The 20,525-nt window shown below is 44.7% G+C and overlaps 1 protein-coding gene across 2 annotated transcripts in view; it reads left to right on the forward strand.

Moving 5' to 3' along the window:
* Window positions 1-20,525, forward strand: part of MILR1 (mast cell immunoglobulin like receptor 1) — a 39,424-nt gene that overhangs the window by 13,072 nt on the left and 5,827 nt on the right. For both annotated transcript variants that reach the window (XM_045299921.1, XM_045299922.1), the window contains exons 3-9: window positions 2,830-3,105; window positions 12,170-12,451; window positions 13,647-13,757; window positions 17,210-17,299; window positions 17,819-17,875; window positions 17,991-18,059; window positions 18,635-18,712. In XM_045299921.1, coding sequence (XP_045155856.1) covers window positions 2,830-3,105; window positions 12,170-12,451; window positions 13,647-13,757; window positions 17,210-17,299; window positions 17,819-17,875; window positions 17,991-18,059; window positions 18,635-18,684 — 935 coding nt within the window. In that variant the 3' untranslated portion in view covers window positions 18,685-18,712. The remainder of the gene's footprint in view (window positions 1-2,829; window positions 3,106-12,169; window positions 12,452-13,646; window positions 13,758-17,209; window positions 17,300-17,818; window positions 17,876-17,990; window positions 18,060-18,634; window positions 18,713-20,525) is intronic.

A 20,525-nucleotide genomic window follows, 5' to 3' on the forward strand; every position in this document is an offset into this window, starting at 1 on the left:
TCTAGTGGTCGGGTTCCTGCTGGACTCGGTGCCAGGCCCTGCAAAAAGAACAGGAACCTGGGGCTCTGTGTTCTTATCCTCATTCTACAATCAGCTCCCCGGGAAACTGTATTCCATTAGGATAGGGCTTAGATGTACATGCAATCCTTAACTACAAACCCACGAACTGAGATGCGAGGACAAGGTGTCCTTGCATTGTCTGGATAGCATCTCAGGCCACGGTGTGCCAAATGGGATGGAGAGGTGGGAAGTTCTAGTGTGGCCTGAAGTCTAACTCCGGGAAGAAGAGCAAGAATTGAAATCAGCACTAGGTTGATTTCACAAGAGGCGGCAGTCAGACACACCTCCGCGCTCCAAACTTTCTACCAACTTTGACAGTAGCCACCCTCCCTCACCCTTCCCCCAGCACTCTGTTTCTCTGCTGGGCTAAACAATCCATTGCAACATCCCTCACAACTCACGCACTGTACTTCAAGTTAAGTCAGCTGTTAGGGAAATAACAAGGCGCAACTTGGGATCAGGATCGACTGCGACTGGGGAGGGATCACGATCAGGAAGTATGTAGGCGAAGTTTGGAAAGCAACCCAGAAGGAAAGAGCACATGCCCCCCTACGCCCGTGCACAGCAGCCTTCTGAACCCCTCTTGGCCTTGCAAGTAATGAGCCCTTCAGACCCACTCTGTGCCAGAGGATGCGTCTCGGCCATGGAGGTCTCTGCCATCAGCCTCGAACTCGCCACTGCTAACTGACCCAGCTCACAGTAGCAACACACCACCCTGCGACATCTCAGCAAGAGGGCCTTAGGAAGGACTTAAGGGACTTGAACTTGAATTAGGTGATTTGGAGGAAGAATCAAAGAAACAGGCATTGCTCTGAATCCGATTCTTTCAGGAAATAGGAGTAACTCTGTGATTGCGTATCTTATTAATTTTGATCTAGAAGGTAAGAATAGAGCAAGGCTCAAGCTATGATTGGTTTAAAAAAAAACAAAACAAAAACCCACAGCAGTCCCTCATAATAGCAAGTATATGGGAATGTTTGACTTTTTGTGGTTTGAACAGTATGTATGTTTTTATCTATGTTCAAAGATAGTCGTAGTCTTATTATTGCCTTACTCTGTCAGGGCCATAGATTTGCCTTGTCTGGTTGGGGGCCTATGGATTTGTTGGTGGTCTATGAATTTGTTTATGTTCAGCAGTAGCAGAAACCCAGGTATGATTTATGGGTCGGTTTCAAGCCAGGCTAGTTCCCAGCTGTCAGAAGTTGCTTTTCTCTCTCTTGATACTGATTAAGTGGTTTTTCTATTTATGTAAGAAAGCACCCTCATGAGGGAGGGGGAAGTGGGGAGGGGGGGGGAAATGAGGACCTAATGCTGGGGGCTTAAGTGGACAAGAAATGTTTTGAGAATGATGAGGGCAATGAATGTACAAATGTGGTTTACACAATTGATGTATGTATGGATTGTGATGAGTTGTAAGAGCCCTTAATAAAATGATTAAAAAATTAAAAAAAAAGAAAGCACCAAAATGTTTTCCATCATGACTGTACAATTCTGCAATCTGCAGTTCTGAAATTGGTGAGTTGTCTATTCATGTCTTCTGTCAATTTTTAAATTGGATTATTCATGTGTTTTTTATTAAAGGGTTACAGTTTTCTATAGATTTTCAAGGTTATATCTTTATCTGGTATATCATTGCCAAAAATTCTTCTCAGTCTGTGAGTTCTCTTTTGATAAAATCTTCAATATATATAAATGTCATATTTTTAGGATATTCCAGTCCTCTATTTTGTCTTCTGTAGCATGGATGTGTTTCATGCTGTTTGCTAATGTTTATGCCTTGTACTAGGTCTTTAAGTTTGTCCCTGTTTTTCATTGATAATCTTTATAGTTCTAGGGTTTATATTTAAGTCTTTAATCTATCTTGAGTTCATTTTTGTATATTGTGTGAGGTTTGGATCATGATTCATTCGTTGCAGATGGAAATCCAATTTCCCCTGCACTATTTGTTGAAAAGATTGTCCTGTTCCCATTTAATGTGCCTTAGCCCTATATAAAAAAATGCAAAAAAACCAAACCAATCAAACAAACAAACAATTCAGGTGTCTGTAGGTATTGGTTTTATTTCTGGGGTCTTTGCTCTGACCCATTAGTATACATATCTATTGTACCAAAAACAAGTTGTCTTGATCCCCAGGGCTGTGTAATAGGTCTTGAAATCAGAGACTGAGAGGCTTCCTACTTTGTTTTTGGATTTTAGTCGTATTTTGCTTAACCTGAGTTTCTTTCCTTTCCATATAAAGTTGGTGTCACTTTTCCATTTATTTTAAGAATAATGTTGGGATTTGAATCAGAATTGTATTATACTTATAGATTGTTTTCAGTAATATTGACATTTCCACAATATTAAGTCTTCATATCCATGAACATGAAGCTTTCATCCATTTATGTAAGTCTCTTTTGATAGTAGTATTTTGTAGTTTTCTTTGTATAAGTCTTTTGTTTCTCCCGTTCAGTGGACTCCTAAGTACGTCATCTTTTAAGTGGTTATTGTAAATGTTTTTGGTTTTTTTCAGAGTTCTCTTCATTAACATAAAAATTTGATAAGGTGGCATACAAAAGTCAATGGTCTCTTACACTATGCCATCTTGTCAAATTTTTCAATTAATTCCACCAATTTCATTATCAAGTTGGGGTTTTCTATGTATGCAATCACATAATCTACAAAGAGAGTGCCCCTATCACATCCACACACGATAACGTGACTGGAAGACCATGGGTTATGATCATGGGATATGAACTAGGACTCTAGTTTTGTTGTTTGTTTTCCAGGAGCCTCTCCACCCCGGTTGAACATGGAAAGCAGTGTGATAACAAAGGGTCAACATGTATCTCTGACTTGCTTCACCAAGAAAATATCCCAACCACTCAACTACTCTTTGTTTCGGGGCCAGGATCACTTGAAAACTGAAGTTGAAGCAGGTCAACTCAAGATTTCTAACATAACCATCTCAAAAGATGGTGATTTGGGGCCCTACAAGTGCAGAGTTCAAATTCCCAACAGCTCCTGTTTTAAATATAGCCAAGAATTCAACTTCACATTTGAAGGTAAGTAAAGCCCTTGCTATCGGGAGCCCTTAGGGTTGGTGGGATCTTTGCTGTTCCCCTTATGAGCACTTACTTAAGAATTTGGAAAGTGTGTCAGCAAGATAATGATTCTTAATAATTCACTTCTTAAAAATTTCTCTTTTAAGGATTTATTCATTATCTCAGACAGCAACAACTCAGACTATACTTACAATTGAGCGGTTTAGCAGTGAAGTAAAAGGTTACAATGTAGGATCAGGCTCCACAGGGGACAACTTGAGATCAGGCTCAAAAATAGTGACAGCAAAGTCTGAAAGTGGAGAGCAAATTCCTCCCCTCCTCGGTGCAAGACAGCTCTCGCAACTCCTCTTGGCTGTGCAAGCAAGAAGGCCCTTCTCTCTGCCACGCAGACCCTGATTATAAGCTATGCAGGGCAGGCTCCCTCTCGGCCCTCTCTGCCCAACCTCATCCCCACGGTACAGCTCTATAACTGTCTCACCCAAGACACAGCTCACCTAGGAGTTTCCTTACCTCCTCTCTGTTTCTTCTCTCTTCTTGCCTCTCTTACATTTTCTCTTTTCTTTCTTTCTTTCACCTCTTTGTAATTGGCTGCATTTATAAGCAAAGGCCTCGTCAATTTCAAGCGAAGGCCCTCACTGCAGACCCATCAAATTTGAGGTCAACATTAAGTCCTCAGAACTTTTCAGGGGAAATCTCTCAACCTGTCCTTTCAAAAAGCCAAGACAAAAGGTTGCATAAGAAATGCATTCACCTGAGAGTAGAAAGCATCTGAGATGTAGTGAGCCAATCAGTGAGGGAAGAATGAGAAGACGCCTCCCGGAACACCTGACAAGCAATAAGCCCAGTCTTAGACAATTCCTGAACTAGACAGCTGAGACCTTAAGCCAATTAATTAATAAGCCCAGCTCTGCACTTCCTTTGCACCTATAAAATATTGCATAAAATCTTCACACATGTTACCATCAAGTGTCCTGTGTATAAGCTTTCTGCAATTGGTTATAGTGATTACTTGATTATATATCTGTAAGTTTGGTTTCACAGTTGTTTTGTTTTTTATGTGTAAGAGGGAACTTTATATTAAAAAGTAATTATATATTAAGCAAACATCCCAGCTCAAACTAGATCAACTCCATAAGTCCCTTGCTAGTCCATAAATCTCTCTTCAGACTCACACAGCCATATACAATGATGTAAAATGCAGGAACATCACCAGCTGGTGGGTGCAAAGTCCTGTGGATCCAGTGGCTATAGTGGCATCACAGGACTCTAGCAAACGGAGCAGCATTTCTCGCCAGCAGGAAGGTGAAGCAGAGAGAGGGCGGAGCCAGCCTCCAGCAAGCCATTTATCTGGGCCATGCCTCCAAATGAGGTCATCAAGCTGAAACCTGATTCAGAGGCAAAATTCCACTCCTACACTTCATTGATCAAGTTGGGAATGAAATTATGTCACTGTTCCTTGTCAACTTGACACTTTTACACAACTCTTTAGCTATACATAATTTTTAAAACAAAGACAAAAGTAAAATCATATTTACATCTTAACAGGATAAAAAGTAATACATACAACTAAAAATGTGCCAGCCTCATTTAAATATAATATCCTAAAGGTGAACAAAACAAAATATTCTATATTTAACAACTGCAGTTATATGAACACTTATACTGTAATTCTATAATCCTATCAATATATATTCCCTCACCTATGAAAGTTTGTAAGCCAGCCACTTATGCCTTTACTCTATGTTGGGTTTCCAATTTCTATATTGCCCACTTATCTCATCAACCCAGTGTTCTGAGGAGACAAGCACATTCTTTGATATGAAGAATCTTCATTCCAATTGGAACCTGGAGTTCACATCCATGCAAGTCAAATAAGGACAGGCCATCCATAAAGTCAGCAGCAAAATAGACCAATTCACAGGCTCAAACATTTTATCTTCTCCTGGTCAGTTCTGGTCAACTCAATGTCAGCCGCTTCGTTTAGTCTCGCCATGGTGCCCATTGGGTCCCTCACCTTTCGACCATGTGCCCCATCACAAATTCTCAACAACCCTAGCCCCCTTGGGCTAGTTTATGAACTTCAGACCAGCCAACCCACTTTCATCTTCGCCTCTAGTCCCTATGAACCAGGTCCTTGGGTGTCAGTGGCCAGACTCAACCTTCTCTTTATTGCTGCATTTCTTCTACTTCTATTCAACAAGTGGATCCAGAAGGTCACCTAGCAAGCACTTCACGCTGACTGCAGGCTCCCTTGAACATTCAGTCCTACAGAGGAGAGGTTATTCATGGCTCCAAATTTTTCCAGCATCAGGCACAAACCACTAGTTAAAAATTCAAAAAGGCCAAATTCCTTTTCTTCTTCTTTTATTTTTTCAGTCTGCCAACAGACCGCTAGGCAAGTCTTTTCAAATGCAAATGTATGAGCACTCAAAGCACTGGGTGGGGTTTATAGTTTCAGAGCCTTCTTTGCAGGAGTGTCCCCATCCCATTTAAAGTCCCAATTTTAATGCCTGAATAAAGTGGGTTTACAAACTCTCAATTTTCATACTTTCTATTAATCATGTCTAACCCACGTATTTCCATAACAATAAACAGAAGAAATGAGTATAAACAGTTGCGTCAGCTCTTAAACACATTCTTAAAACTGTAACATTCAATCCTTTTCTATCTAAAACATCTTTTCTAAACTAAACTTTCTTTTTTTTTTTAAATCATTTTATTGGGGGCTCGTACAACTCATCATAATCCATACATACATACATTGTTTCAAGTACATTTGTACATTTGTTGCCATCATTATTGGCAAAACACTTGCTTTCTACTTTTTAAAAAAAAATTTTATTAGGGGCTCATACAACTGTTATCGCAATCCATACACACATCAATTGTGTAAAGCGCATTTGTACATCATTCTCAAAACATTTTCTCTCCACTTAAACCCCCGACATTGGGTCCTCATTTTTCCCCTCCCTCCCCGCTCCCCCCTCCCTCATGAGCCCTTGATAGTTTATAAATTGGTATTTTGTCATATCTTGCCCTGTCCAACATCTCCCTTCACCTACTTTTCTGTTGTCTGTCCCCCAGGGAGGAGGTCACATATAGTTCCTTGTAATCGGTTCCCTCTTTCCTACCCATTCTCCCTTTACCCTCCCTGTTTCACCACTCACACCACTGGTCCTGTAGGGCTCATCCGCCCTGGATTCCCTGGATTTCCAGTTCCTATCTGTACCAGTGTACATCCTCTGGTCTAGCCAGACTTGCAAGGTCGAATTTGAGTCATGGTAGTGGGAGCGGGGAGGAAACATTTAGGAACTAGAGGAAAGTTGTATTTCTCATCGTTGTTACATCACACCCTGACTGGCTCATCTCCTCCCCGAGACCCCTCTGAACTAAACTTTCTTATCTAAACTTAAAACCATCAAATTCAATCCTTTCTTATCTGACTTACGCCCCATTCATATGCAATATGGCCTTCGGCCTCGGGCTGCATCAAGCAAGTGTGGGGCCTTCTGTCAGTCATTCTCACTTGCAGCCAGGTCTCAGAGAAGTTCAAGAGGCCACCCCCCACCCCCAGCTCAAAATTTACATTAATCACATTCATTTTTGCCATTTCAAACAGGAATAACCAAAGACAACTTCTATGAATCAAAACCTTCACTTCCCATGCCCTTTCCAGAAAACAATTGAGTAAACAGTGTGGGTCTATCTGACCTCTGGCTAGCCAAAGAAGAAAAACTATCATGAGGCAGAGTTCAAGCAAGCATCTACTCTCCATCTTCACGATGTTTCTCTAGTACCCCATGCCCCAAGGTACCATAATGTGTTAGTCCGGGTAGACTAGAGAAACAAATCCAGTGACCCTCACATATATGTGTAAGAGAGACTTTTATATTAAGAAGTAATTATATATCCAGCACACATCCCAGCCCAGTCCAAATAAAATCCATAAGCCCAATGCTAGTCCATAAGTCTGATACTGGTCCATGAGTCCGTCCGTCTTCAGACTCACACAGCCATATGCAACAATGCAGAATGCAACAACATCACCAGCTGGTGGGTGGTGGATCCAATGGTGGTGGTGGCATGACAGGGCTCTGGAAGCTCCCAGCAGCATGGCTCACCAGCAGTAAGGTGAAGCAGAGAGAAAGCAGTTGTTGTTGTTGAGGACTAAGGTGCACCTAACCCAAAGCCATGGAATTTTCAATGGCCTCATGTGCATGTGAAAGTTGAACATTGAATAAAGAAGACCAAAGAAGAATCAATCCATTTGAATTGTGGTGCCTGAGAATACTGAAAGCACTATAGACTGCTGAAAGGACAAACCGATCTGTCTTGGAAGAAGTATGGCCAGAGTGCTCCTTTGGCAGTTACGTAATCTCCTGTCAACTTATGGAGTGGAGTCTAGCCTGTCAGTCAGGTCACAGCTTGATGACCTCATTTGGAGGCTTGAAGGACATAAATAGCTCACTGGAGGCCAGAGATACTCTCTCTCTGCTGCATCTTCCTGCTGACAAGCCAGATGTGCTTCGCTGATGGAGCCAGAACCCTGGGGCTGGAGGAGCCACATGGAGATGCACGCCAGTGCTGAAAGGCTTCCACTGCCACTGGATCCACAGGACTTTCCACCCACTGGCCTGTAATCTTTCTTCCTGCATTCGATGTCATTGCATGTGCTGTGTGAGTCTGAAGAAGACTGTATAGACTGGTAACGGACGTATGGGCTAATATCAGATTTATGGACTTGATCTGGACTGGGCTGAGATGTTTTCTGAATGTACAATTGCTCTTTGATATAAAGTTCTCTTTTACACATATATGATTGTCTCTGGATTTGTTTCTCTAGTCAACCCAGACTAACACAGCTCCATAGAGGCAAGGATGGTGAGACTTTATCTTATATACTTTAGACATGTTGTTAGGAGGGACTAGCCCCTGGAGAAGGACATCACGCTTGATAAAGTAGCAGGGTAATGAAAAAGAGGAAGCCCCTCAAGGAGATGGATTGATACCATGCCTGCAACAATGGGCTCAGACCTAAGAAAAGTGTGAGGATGACCTAGGACCGGGCAGTATTTCATTCTCACAACGGACTCAATGGCACCTATCAACAACAGCTAAACTGTCTTCTTGTCTTCTGTGTGGACTTTTATTACACACAAGGGTATCACGGAACGACATGAGCTCCATCAAATATGTGAATGAAGGAAATCTAGCAGCTAAAACCTTGAATGGATTTCAATCAGCTAGACTGATGAACCCTCATTGACAGCTTGAGATGTGATAAGGGCAAATGCAGTCATGCTCTTGAGTAAGCTCCAAAACCAAGCTTACAAAGATATTGACCCTCTGTCTTAACGATCTCTCATCTAAGACTTTCCTACAGGCACACCTCACAGGTACAAAATATTGTATGTGCAAGGTTATTTACTATAGTATGTTTTTAAAACTGTTACAAAAATATAGGCAACAGAATGCTAACGCAACATTTTTCACTTGATTGGTTCAGCGAAACCAGCTACAACCATCATGCTGTGAAACCACTCTTTACAATAACAAAAGATTAGACAAACCCAAGGGTGCACCCACAGAGGGCTCTATAAATAACCCAGAGGTGCTCCACACAGTGGAGTACTACGCAGCAGTGAACAGAGATGAGAAGGCGCTCCAGGTGTAACTAGAGAAAGACCTGAAGATATGTTATTAGTTATATTTATATATGTATATGAAAGTGCCCACCTGAAAAAACAAGCCCCCTTCCACTTAGTCAATTCCAACTCATAGCAACCCCATGGGGCAGAGGAGAGGGTTTCAGAGACTCTGACTCTTCATGGAGCCACCAACTCTGTGACTGGCTTCCCGATGCCTAACCCACAGCATCCCAGGGGCCGCTGAGGGGAAGGACAGAAGAGTATAAGTGCTCAGGTCGCTGTGAGTCGGGATCAACTGGCTGGCTGTGGAGTTCTTGTCTGTGTCAAAAAGTGAGAAATGCGAAGATCCATTTTTTTCTCTATTTACAGAAAGAAACGCCAATAGCAAACACACGGAATGAAAGGCATCGTTAGGGGAGTTGAAGGAGACTGCATCAAATACACTTTTGCAGATTTCCAGATCATTTAGATGAGAATAATCATGGAAGGCTGGCGCAGGATCAGGCAGCGTCATTCTGTGGCACCTGGGGTTGCGATGACTTAGAACCAACCTTGACAATAACACACACACACACACACACACACACACACACACACACACACACACACACATTCTGCTTCAACTGCAGAAGCGCACAGTCACTTGTATTAAACAAGCAAAAATTAATGCTTTGGTTTAGCGCAGCCTTGAGATAGCGGGGGACCCTGTGTAGGAAGGACTGAGCTAGAGTTTGTAGCACTGACAAGAAGGATCTGCAAACATAGCTTTTGATGTTTTGCTTGTTTGCAGAAATTCTTGAAAATTTCAGGAGGTAGATTTCCATTCCATAAGAGAAAGATTCAGTTGGTATTGTCCCCAGTGTTGCCTCTGAGTTCCGAATGCCATTCTGTTGGGGATGCTGTCACATGATGTCTGCTCATGATAGGAACTGAGCCTGGAGATTCTAAACCCTTTCCTAAGATTTCCTGATCATTCTTAACTCTTCAACCCCTTTTATCTTACTGCCTGTAAGCCAAACTGATGTTGTTGTGAAAGACAAATACACAGAGAGAATGGGTTTTAAGGTGAATGCTTCCTCTACCACTTACTAACTCTGTGATCTTGGGCAACTTCCATAGCCTCTCTCAATCTCAGTGACCTGGAAAATGGGTGTGATCCTATCCCCCTTGTGATACTGTTGTGAAGGTGAAATGCGATATCAATGTAGGTATGTATCCTGCCCCAAGTATGGACTCACCAACCAGCCTCCGTCCCCTAGAACGCTATCATGTTAATAGATGGTATAACTGGATAATCCCACGAATACAGTCTGACCTGATGGAGCTTAGCGGACTCACTTTCCCGGTCAGTTGCTGTTCTTAGGTGTGGTCAGGTTGGCTTTGCCTCAGCAACACTATGGACAAAGGAAGGAAACACTGCCTGGTCTTACACCATCCTCACCATTGCTCTTATGCCATGTTGCTGCCACCGTGTCCGCCCACCTCCTTGAGGACCTTCCTCTCTTTGGTTGCCCCTTCACTTTACCAAGCATGATGTCCTCTCCAGGGACTGGTCTCTCCGGACAACACGTCCAAAGTACGTAAGGCAAAGTCTAACCATCTTGTCTCTAAGGAATGTTCTGGCTATACCTCTTCTTAAGACAGATCTGTTTGTTTCTTTGGCAGTCCGTGGTACAAGTTAATATGCTTCACCGGCACCATAGTTCACATGCATCAAATTTTCACTGGCCTTCCGTATTCAATGACCAACTTTCACATGCATATGAGGAAACTGAAAACGCCATGGCTCTGGTCAGGCGCCCCTTAGTCCCCAAAGTAACATCTTTGCTTTTCAAACACTTTAAAGAAGTCTTGTGCAGCAGACCTACCCATTGCAATGTGTCCTTTGATCTCTTGACTGCTGCTTCCATGAGCATTGATTGTGGCTCCAAGCAAGACAAAAGCCTCAACAATTTCAACTTTTCCCCACCATTTATCGCAATGTTACCAATTAGTCCAGGTGTGAAGATTTTGGTTTTCTTTACATCGAGTTGTAAACCTTGATCTTCAACAATTGTGGTTGGAGGGGGTGCCAGCCCCCCACCACTAATCGTGGGTTTAATTAGCACAATTGTACGGTTGAGATACATAAAGATTATAGTAAAGTCATAGAGAGCATGAGAGATAGAAGAGAGAGTCAAATAATGGGGTCAGACACATTTTATGGTAGCATGCTCACCTCCTGGATGACCATGATCTTACCAGCCAGGTCCACGCACAGGTGGGCTGAGGTGAGGTGGGGCAGATACCCAGCAGGAGGCTCCAGGACTGGGCAGGAGGCTCCAGGACGCGTTTTTGCTAACCAATGGTTATATCTACTTCAGGGGGCGTGATTACAGGTAACCACAAGTCACAGGAAGGGGCAGTACAATAGGCAGACACATTATAGGAAGGGGATGTACAATGGGCATAGGTGTAACAGGAAGGGGATGAGCTAGGGCCGTACACATGATAGGAAGGGGTGGAACTAGAGGTATAAATGTGACAAGATGGGCGGACCCTAGCTTCATGATGGTGGCCTAATCTTGGCCACCCTTGGGCGGGCTTCATCTCTCTGGGGTCTCCTACAAGGAAACAGACAACTACTATCCTTATCAGAAGGGAGTGGGCCCTACTTGTTGTGGGATAAACAGTGGTGACTGCTTGCTCTAGATGGCTGATAACCCTTAGGGAGAATAACCCCTGATCTACTTCTGATGACCTCCAAGTGTATATTCATTCGCAAGCAGCTAAGTTTGGCATATCTTTGGGGGAGACAACTTGGGAGAAATCCTTCTGTTTCCCACAAACAATAAGTGCTTCAAGTCCTCACCTTTAGTAAGCAAGGCTGTGTCATCTTGCAGCCTTTCTGTTAAGACCTTCCCTTGAATCTATAAATCATAGTGTCGCCTTGATTTTTTGGAAGAAATTAAAGATAACTGTAATTCTATTCTATAGATGAAAATATAGCTAGAGAAAATTGTACTTGGAGACTTGAATTGATTTTTTTTAATACTATCACGTTAACCTTATAAGAACTGAGAATCGAAGTGCTTCTCAACTTCATATTTGGAAGTGCATTTTTGACAAGATGATACTAAGATAAACAATAATCAAACAACGAATTCTGAAGAAAGGCATGCTTTGACCTTGATGCCTCAAAGCAGAGACACCCACCATCCTCGGAGCTATCTCAGCATTCAGTGACTGTCCCCCTGGGTTAGGCACACACCTCTCTGTCTTTCCCAGCAGGCTCTGGGCTTCCTGACTTCTACAGAGGGTTCTCAGTCACCTTTGGCTCCATGGTCTGGAATGGAATGGAGGTTCTATTGATGTCTGTGGACCGAGTGAGTGAACCCAATCTGCTTGTTCCTTGATGTGAATTTTTGTCTTTCTAGACCCAGTGGCCACCCCAGTCCTGAATGTTGATGCGATTCAAACAAACAGTGCACAATATATAGTAACACTACGCTGCATCTCATCCCAGGGCTCGTTGCCCATCAACTATACTTTCTTTGAGAGTAATGTCACCCTATCAACTGTTTCCATGAATATAAGGGAGCCTGCTGAAATTCACATCACCAAGAACACCAGAATGGAGGGAACGTATAAGTGTAAAGCTAAAAACAAGTTGCCTAACCATGCAAAATACAGTCAACCGGTCCTCATATCCATAACAGGTAAGAGCGACTCTGAGTTTGATTTCTTACATGGGGCTTGGGTTTGCTCCCAGATATGGCAGCTGCTCTTCTGCCCACCCAATTCCCACTTGGCTCCAAAGGTCAAGCTTTCTGCCCTAGATGAGCCATAGAAAAGTCTAGAATGACAGCAAGAAGGGACCCTGCAGTGAATTTTGTAGTGAGATTCCTACCCGACCCCAACTCCAGCGGTATCCTTCCCCCGCCCCTGTTCTCAGCAGCTACTTTAGAACCTGTATCCCTCCTGGGGCTGGCGGGTCTCTTGGCTTTTTCATCAGACTTTTTTTTAACACCTGTGCCTGCCTGATTGGCTGCTTAGGGCTGAGCTGCTCACATTTGTTGAGTCTAGACTTCCAGCAAAGAGTGAAGGCTAAGCACTGAGCTAGCAACCCAAAGGTTGGTGGTTTAAACCCACTCAACAACTCCATGGGGAGAAGAAATGGCTATATGATTCTCTGCGGAAACCCTAGGAGGGCGGTCTCCTGTGTCAGATCATGTTGTCCTGGGTCAACATCACAACACCTAATACCCACAGGCTTCGAGCACCACCTTCAGCTGGATCAAGGGTTACCCCTTCTCCAGACCTGAGCTTTCTAGTGAGGGCAATACTGTGGTGCATCTCGACCAGGCACTTTCTGATGGGCCCACCTGGATCTTGCATTTCTACTCTGGGTACCAAGACCCCCAATTCCCTGCCCAGTCAGATGCCAACCCGCTTCCAGACTCTGCCCAAGGTTCTTACCCAATTTATCCTTCCCAAAGAAGAAACAAAGGGCTCTTGGCAGAGGTACTGCCAGAATTCTCCTTAGAGGCAACGACAGGGAGACGGCATCTCCTGAACATACTTTGGACATGTTGTCAGGGAGACCAGTCCCTGGAGAAGGCCGGCATGCTTGGTAAAGTAGAGGGCAGTGACAGAGAGGAAGACCTTGGACAGGAGGGACTGATGCAGTGGCTGCAACCATGGGCTCAGACATAAGGCCAACCCAGAAGACGGCGCAGGACCGGGCAGTGCTGCATTCTGTTTTGCAAGGGAGGCTATGAGTGGGAACCGACTGGACAGCGCCGAGTGTGCGGAGCCTGTCTGTCACTCTGGGACACAGCTGTGCTTGCCCTTTCGTGAACATTGAACAGTTCATTGGCAGAGAGAGTGGGACCCCTGAATTGTCTCTTCCAGGTGAAGGCGGCTGTCCTCTTTGCCTGCAGCTGCTGCTTCCTGCGTTGGTTCTGGTGCTAATCGCAATAGCCTTGATCCTGCTGTGCTGGCAACTACCCAAACACAAAGCAAGTAAGTGCTGTGGTGGGACTTTACCGGGTCTCCCAGGGTGCCGGACACAGGCAGCGGCAGGGGCAGGGGTGGAGCTGGAGAGTGAGCTGGTGGGGGTGGGTGGAGGTGGGGAGTGGGATCGGAAATGGGAACGGGGCAAAAATGAAGCAAGCAGTAAAGGATGACAAGAGTGACAGTGGGTGAAACAGACACCTCTGCAGGTCGCACACAGTAGGGCGTCGCCAATAAGGGCCTTTTCTTACTTAGACGGCTTCCTGGGCATAGGACCTGGGTCGTCGAAGGGTCGAAGAGGGACTTCTTGATTTTTAAACAGAGTCTACGTTTTACCGTGGCTCTGGTTACATTGCCTAGACCGATGACAAACTCCTCTAAGGCAAGAGCCTGAAATTTCTCAGCATCCTTACTGGGTCCAGCTCTGTATGCTTTCTAGAACAAAGTACCAAAAGGAGGCTTAAAACAAGAAACCGATTGTCTCCGATTGTCTCCGTTATGGAGGCTAGAAGTCAGAAACAAGGTGTTGGCAGGACTATGATCTCTCTTAAGGTCCTTGAGCAGTGGTTCTCAACCTTCCTAATGCTGTGGCCCTTTCATACAGTTCCTCATGTGGTGGTGACCCCCCAACCATAACATTATTTTCTTTGCTATTTCACAACTATAATTTTGCTGTTATGAAACATCATGCGAATCTGATAGGCAGGATATAGTTTCATTGTTACCAATTGAACATAATGAAAGCATAGTGATTCACCACAAAAACAATGTCATTATATATTGTGCAATATTTATCTCTAATGACAGATCAATGAAATTTTGTCTTGAAGCCTGGTGTAACATGGGTAACAGATTTCACACCCGGTACTCATAGGTGGGCAGATCTGCATGTGGGTGGCCCCACCTAGAGACGGATAGAGGAGCGGTGTCTCGGTTCTTAAGACCATGGGAAATAATGTGTTTTCCGATGGTCTCAGGCGAACCCTGTGAAAGAGTCGTTCCACCCCCAAAGGGGTGGCGACCCACAGGTTGAGAACTGCTGCCCTTGGGGAAGCTCTTTCCTTGCCTCTCTAGAATGCTGGTGGGTGCCAGTAATCCTTGGCATTCACAGTTTGTAGATGCGTATGCCAGTCTCTGCCTCCTCTCCACATAGCTGTCTCCCCTTGGCCTCACTCTGGTTTTGTTTCTTTTCCTCTTTTTATAAGAACACCAAAAAACAAACAACTTCCAAATTCACTGCCATCGAGTTGATCCTGACTCATAGAGTCATATTGAATTAGGGTTTGTGGCACTCCAGTAAGACCTCATGTAACTTAACTAATAGCGTCTTCAAAGACCCTTTCTCCAAACAAGGTGACAATCCCGAGAGGGTCGGGCTTCAGCTCTCTTGGGGAGGTGGGGGTGGAGGCACACCATTCCACGTTAATTAAACTTTACTCTTAGAGGACGACAATGAAGAGGGGTGTCCTTCTCCTCCCTACACGAGGTGCTGCATCCACAAGCAAATGGTTTCTTCTCATGAAGGTCTTCACGTCCCCAAGAGAATCCTCAATCAATTACTGTTCCTGAGACAAGCAAAATGGGGCAGAATTGATTCAATGTGCTAATTATGTACTGACTTTTGTAAGAAAAGCTAAGAGAGGTGATATGCACAAGGTCTCTAGAGTCATGCCCTGGAAGTTGCTGAATATCCAACTATCTTTAAAAACCAAGCAGATAAACGTGCTTTTCCATCTTCCTCTCCCATCACCACCTCTGGGTCAGAGTTCACAGTTGCCTTTTCCACTGACACACAAGCGTAGAGGATTAGCTAGATTTGCCCAAACGATAGTCTGCATCTCAGCGCTGCCATCACCCAGCTAGTTACCTGAAGGACACCGGGGATAGACTCCCCCAGCTTGCTGCACCTAGCTCCAGCACACCTGCCTGTAATATGAGGCCATGGGAGACAGTGCTGGAACTGAGGCAGGGGACGATGGGATGTGTTAAGTTCCTGTGCCTCTCTCCATGTCTAGCGAAAGTCTTAATTCAGAGAAGTCAGGAATTCAATGGACATAAAACTTGAAAACAGATGACAAACAAATGTATGTACTTCACAAGGTATTTAAAACTTGTCTCCTCTGTCGATGTAAAGCCTAGGTTTGAGACCAGGCTAACTGATGAGACTGGTGGAGCCCTGGAGCATATGGTCCTTAGTCACTCTTCAGGTGTGCAACGGAGCCCTCTGGCTCAATCTTCAGCCAAACAATATACCAGTAATGCCAGTGAGCTAGAGTTAAGAATCATCAACCACAAGAGACCAAGGTAGCATGTGTTAGCCAGGGCAGACTAGAGAAACAAATTCATAAACACGCATAAGTATATAAGAGAGAGTTTTATATAAAGGGTAATTGCACATTAAGAAAACATCCCAACCCAGTCCAGTCCAAGGTCATAAGTCCGATATTAGCCCATATGCCCAATACCAATCTATAAAGTCCTCTTCAGACTCACAAAACACATGCAATGATGCCAAATGCAGGACGATCACAGGTCAGAGGGTAGAAAGTCTTTGGGTCCAGTGGCGTTGTAAGCATCTCAGCGCTGGCAGAGGTTTCTCTGGTTTCCGAGGTCTGGTTGCATCAGGGTTGCATCCATGTGGCTTTTCCAGCTCAGGGCACTAGGGTAGTTCCATGTGTCTTGTCAGCTGCAATGTCTCCCAGGGAAGTCAGCAGAGAGGGAAGTCCCGCCTCCAAGGAGGAAATACCAGATTTCCCAGAGTCCTCAGGAGAAGGCCATGCCCACAGAGGCCTCATTGGCTATGATCCGATTGACAGAGGCTATGATCCGATTGACAGACTAGACTCCACACCTTCAGTTGTAATCCTCTCAAAATGACACCAGATTATGTAACTACCACAGGGCAGCATTTACCCAAGGACAAGGTTCAGAAGGGCTAAGAAAAGACCTGGAACGAACAGGACGGAAGGAAGAAGGGAGGGGACGTGATGGGACACTGAGGGAATTGCCATAAGTGAGCTGATGAATCAAAATGAAGACGAGTTAAAGCTGATGAGCTCTACTGTAAACCTTCATGCAGTTCACAAATAAACGTTACATTCAAAAAGAAAAAAGCCTAGGTTCTTGCAAAAGTGAATTGAATAGGGATTGATCTGGGTTAAAATAGTACTCCACTGAATGACTGTGGCAACTACAAAGCATTTGGCAGAATGTTCTCTTCAGCAAGGGAAAGAAAACGTGTCTGACCACCTCGAGCAGGGTCTGATAAGCAAAGGTGTTGTCCATCAAGACTGGAAAAGAAATCCTAGGCTCAGGTATGGCACTCCCCCCCCCCCCCAGGAGAGCTGAGGCTGCTGGAGTAAGCGCAATCTTCCTCTCAGAAGTTCAAAGGCACCTGCTCATGGGCAGAGTTGAAAACATGCAGCTGACCTAATGGAATCATTCTGTGCCCACTTTTGTAGGAAAAGCCATGAGAGCGAACGTGCCCAAGGACAACGGAGTTATGACCATGGAAGTGACCGAATATGCAACCATCTGTACAATCCAAGCAGGTATAGGAGCTGGGCTTTTGGGGGGGCTCTGTCGGTTTGCAGTCTTCCTGCTGTTGTCCTTTGAAGTAATACAGACACATGGGTTACCAATAAAAGAAACAAAAGGAATCGCTTGTGATGGCTCCCTCCCACCCCTGCCACCTAGTCCTGCTCCCCAGGGGAGACAACTTACTTTTCACATCCTTCCACAGATAGACCATGTGCACCAGAGCATCGAAATCCTAACATATGGATACGCATGTCTACACCATCCTTTTCTCACTTAACAACTTATCTTGGAGATTTAAAAAATAGCATTTCAGAGTTATCCACACAATAGTCCGGGGTCTTCTAAGTTATTTCTTCGAACAGAGATCACACATAGCTCTATGGTAAATAAGATTCAGGCACTCGCTAACAACAATCCCAGTCAACCCTGCCTTATTCCTGAGCACATTGAAGATGGAGAGCAAGTAACTCATCAGCACTGTCTAGTGTAAACATCATTAACTCCCAATGTATGTCTTTCCCGTTTTACAGATAAAGAATCTACGTCCAGGTTGGAACCAAGGCAGTATGTTTCCACAGCCCAAGAAGGTAAGAGCTTTCTGGAAGTCCAGTGGCTATGAACTGTTACCAGGGCAGTTGGGGTCATCTGGTCACGGGCTTGGATGATTGGCCCATTAACTCCTATTCCTTGTCTTTTGCCCAGGCACCGACCACTCCCAGGAGATACATTACGCTACCCCCATCTTCCAGAAGGTGGCACCAGGGAAGCATGGTGAGCTACAGCGTGTCCCCATGAGGTCACACTATGACTTCCAGCCTTTAGGAACTCTAGATTGGGGTGGATGGGAGTACAGTACTACCTAAACTCCAGAAAACCCATAGTAGCCAAGACCACAGCTCCTAAAAACATCATCAGGGGAAAAGGGGGTGGGAGGAGGGCTGGGTGTGGCAGGGGCAAGTTCTCATAAGAAATCCAGAGAGGAAGAGGTAGGATACAACTAGAAAATTTTCACAAATAAATTACTTAATATAGTTCTAGAAAAAATTAATATTTGGTTCTGTCAGGTCACCCAGCTACTTGAAATACCTGAAAAGCGAAAACCTGGTGCTATCACATTGGTCCTGACCTGTAACAGTCCTCTATAGGGTTTCCTAGGCTATGAATCTGTTTGGGAATAGATAGCCTTATCTTTGTCCTGCAGTGGCTGGTGGGTTTGAACCTCTGATTTTGTGACTAGCAGTCTGATGCTTACCCTACAACTGCCTTTGAAATAAAATTCTATTTTAATAGCCATACTGAGTACCTATCCCAAGTTTTCTCAATGACTGCCCCAACTTACTTTTCAGAAGCCTGTAGTGATGGTAAAACTGAAAGTGTATATTCTGAAGTCAACTGAAATCGAGAGAAACAAACCACATCACAGGGTAAGACACTTTTTATAAGGATGATTTCTATGGATTGTGCAACTCTTGATGTGACGCAACTGTTGAATTGTATGATATGTCAATTATATGCCAGGAAACCTGTTGAACAAATAAATGCAGGGCTGGGGGGAGATGACTGTCATGAAGAAAAGGGAAAACTTGTCTGACATTCAAACAGGGAATCCCTGTTTCTCTTTTTAAATGCTGCTCCTTGTGCCCAGTTGGGGACATCCAATCCTGTCATCAACAGTTCTGTCAGGTCGGTTCCTGACCACTGGTAATGGTTTTGAAATGTTTTCGCTACATTTAGGCCTGGACCGTTACCCGACAACCACATCATTTAAAAAAGAATATTGCTCTTCATAAACGCATTCTGAAAGTGTTACAAGGACTCTCTTCCAGGTTTCTCTGGCCCTAGGCTGAGGGCTCAAAAGCAAAATCCCAAGTCTAATTTGGACAAAGGAAGTAGGTGACCTTGCAAAATATGTCTGAGTATACCCTGAGAAGCAAGACAACTCAATAAGCACCCGTTTCTCATCCTTGGTGGTTTTAATGTGCTTTCAGATGCTGGAAGGCTGCAAACATTTATATTTCGACATTCCTGGTCTGTCTCAGTCCTTGAGATATCGCCAATACCAGTATGCCATTTCTCATCAGTTTTCTATGAGGAGAACCGCCGGGGCTGAGTGCAGGGGGTGGGGGGGCAAAGTTGGCATTTCTCATGGGAGCTTTACGTCCAATTGAATCCAAGAGGCAGGTTCTAGATGAACTCTTAGCAGTTTAATCCCAATCTCCCCGTTCAGTTCTTCTTTTGAGCTGTCACTTATTAGCTACAAAGCCTGTGGCAATATCCTATCAGGCTGAGGTTATGAGTGTGGTCTCACTGGTGTGTGTGTGTGTGTGTGTGTGTTGATATCCCTGTCCAGTCTTATATTCCACACCGCCCAGGCCAACCCTCTGAAGACCTACTTCTGTCCCTGTGTCCCTGGGTCCTGGTAGAATGTAGGAATGTCTGCAGCCCTTTGACTAACTAAGCTTTGGCCTCCCATAGCCGGGACTATACTTCCCCATGCAGGTTCTGCTGAGTCCTGGCTGTAGATATGGATCCAAGGCCAAGCAAAATAATGTAGATGATCTGCTTCAGATGAGGTCTTCTTACAAGGGGGAACAGTCTCCCCTAGCAAGGGGAAAAGGCTGGTTTGGTTGGCCCGGAAGGTCAGTGGAATAGGACTTTCCGAGTCTCAAATGTCCACATCCTACGTCCCACGCCTTCTCTTTCGATGCTCTGAGGTTCCTGTCGGAGACCTTCTAGATCTGCTTCTTCATAGTCGTCCTATGCCTTTGGATTGGCCCTGAACTTCCGTACAGCCTGGCCTTTGGCTGCAGAAGACAGGGGTTTTAAAAGCTGCCATCCAGGCTCTGACTTGGTGGCAGTTAATAAAAACCAACCAACTCCACAATTGATGAAATTACCTTCGCCCCGCCACCTTTCGAGTGCTATTGCCTAAAGGCCTGGTCTCACTTTCCAGCTGCGCCTCCTCCTCCAGTGCAGGGGAGAGCCTTTGTCGTGTGTGTGTGTCCCATTTTCCAGCTGCGTGTGTGTGTGTGTGTGTGTGTGTCTCTTTCCAGCTGCGCCTCCTCCTCCAATGCAGGGGAGAGCCTTTGTCGTGTGTGTGTGTATGTGTGTGTGTGCATCTCACTTTCCAGCTGCGCCTCCTCCTCCAATGAAGGGGAGAGCCTTTGTCGTGTGTGTGTGTGTGTGTGTGTGTGTGTGCGTCTCTTTCCAGCTGCGCCTCCTCCTCCAATGAAGGGG

The sequence above is a fragment of the Echinops telfairi genome, unplaced genomic scaffold, assembly GCF_000313985.2.
Source record: "Echinops telfairi isolate 266 unplaced genomic scaffold, ASM31398v2 ScPeMD7_7458;HRSCAF=8496, whole genome shotgun sequence".
NCBI lineage: Eukaryota > Metazoa > Chordata > Mammalia > Afrosoricida > Tenrecidae > Echinops > Echinops telfairi.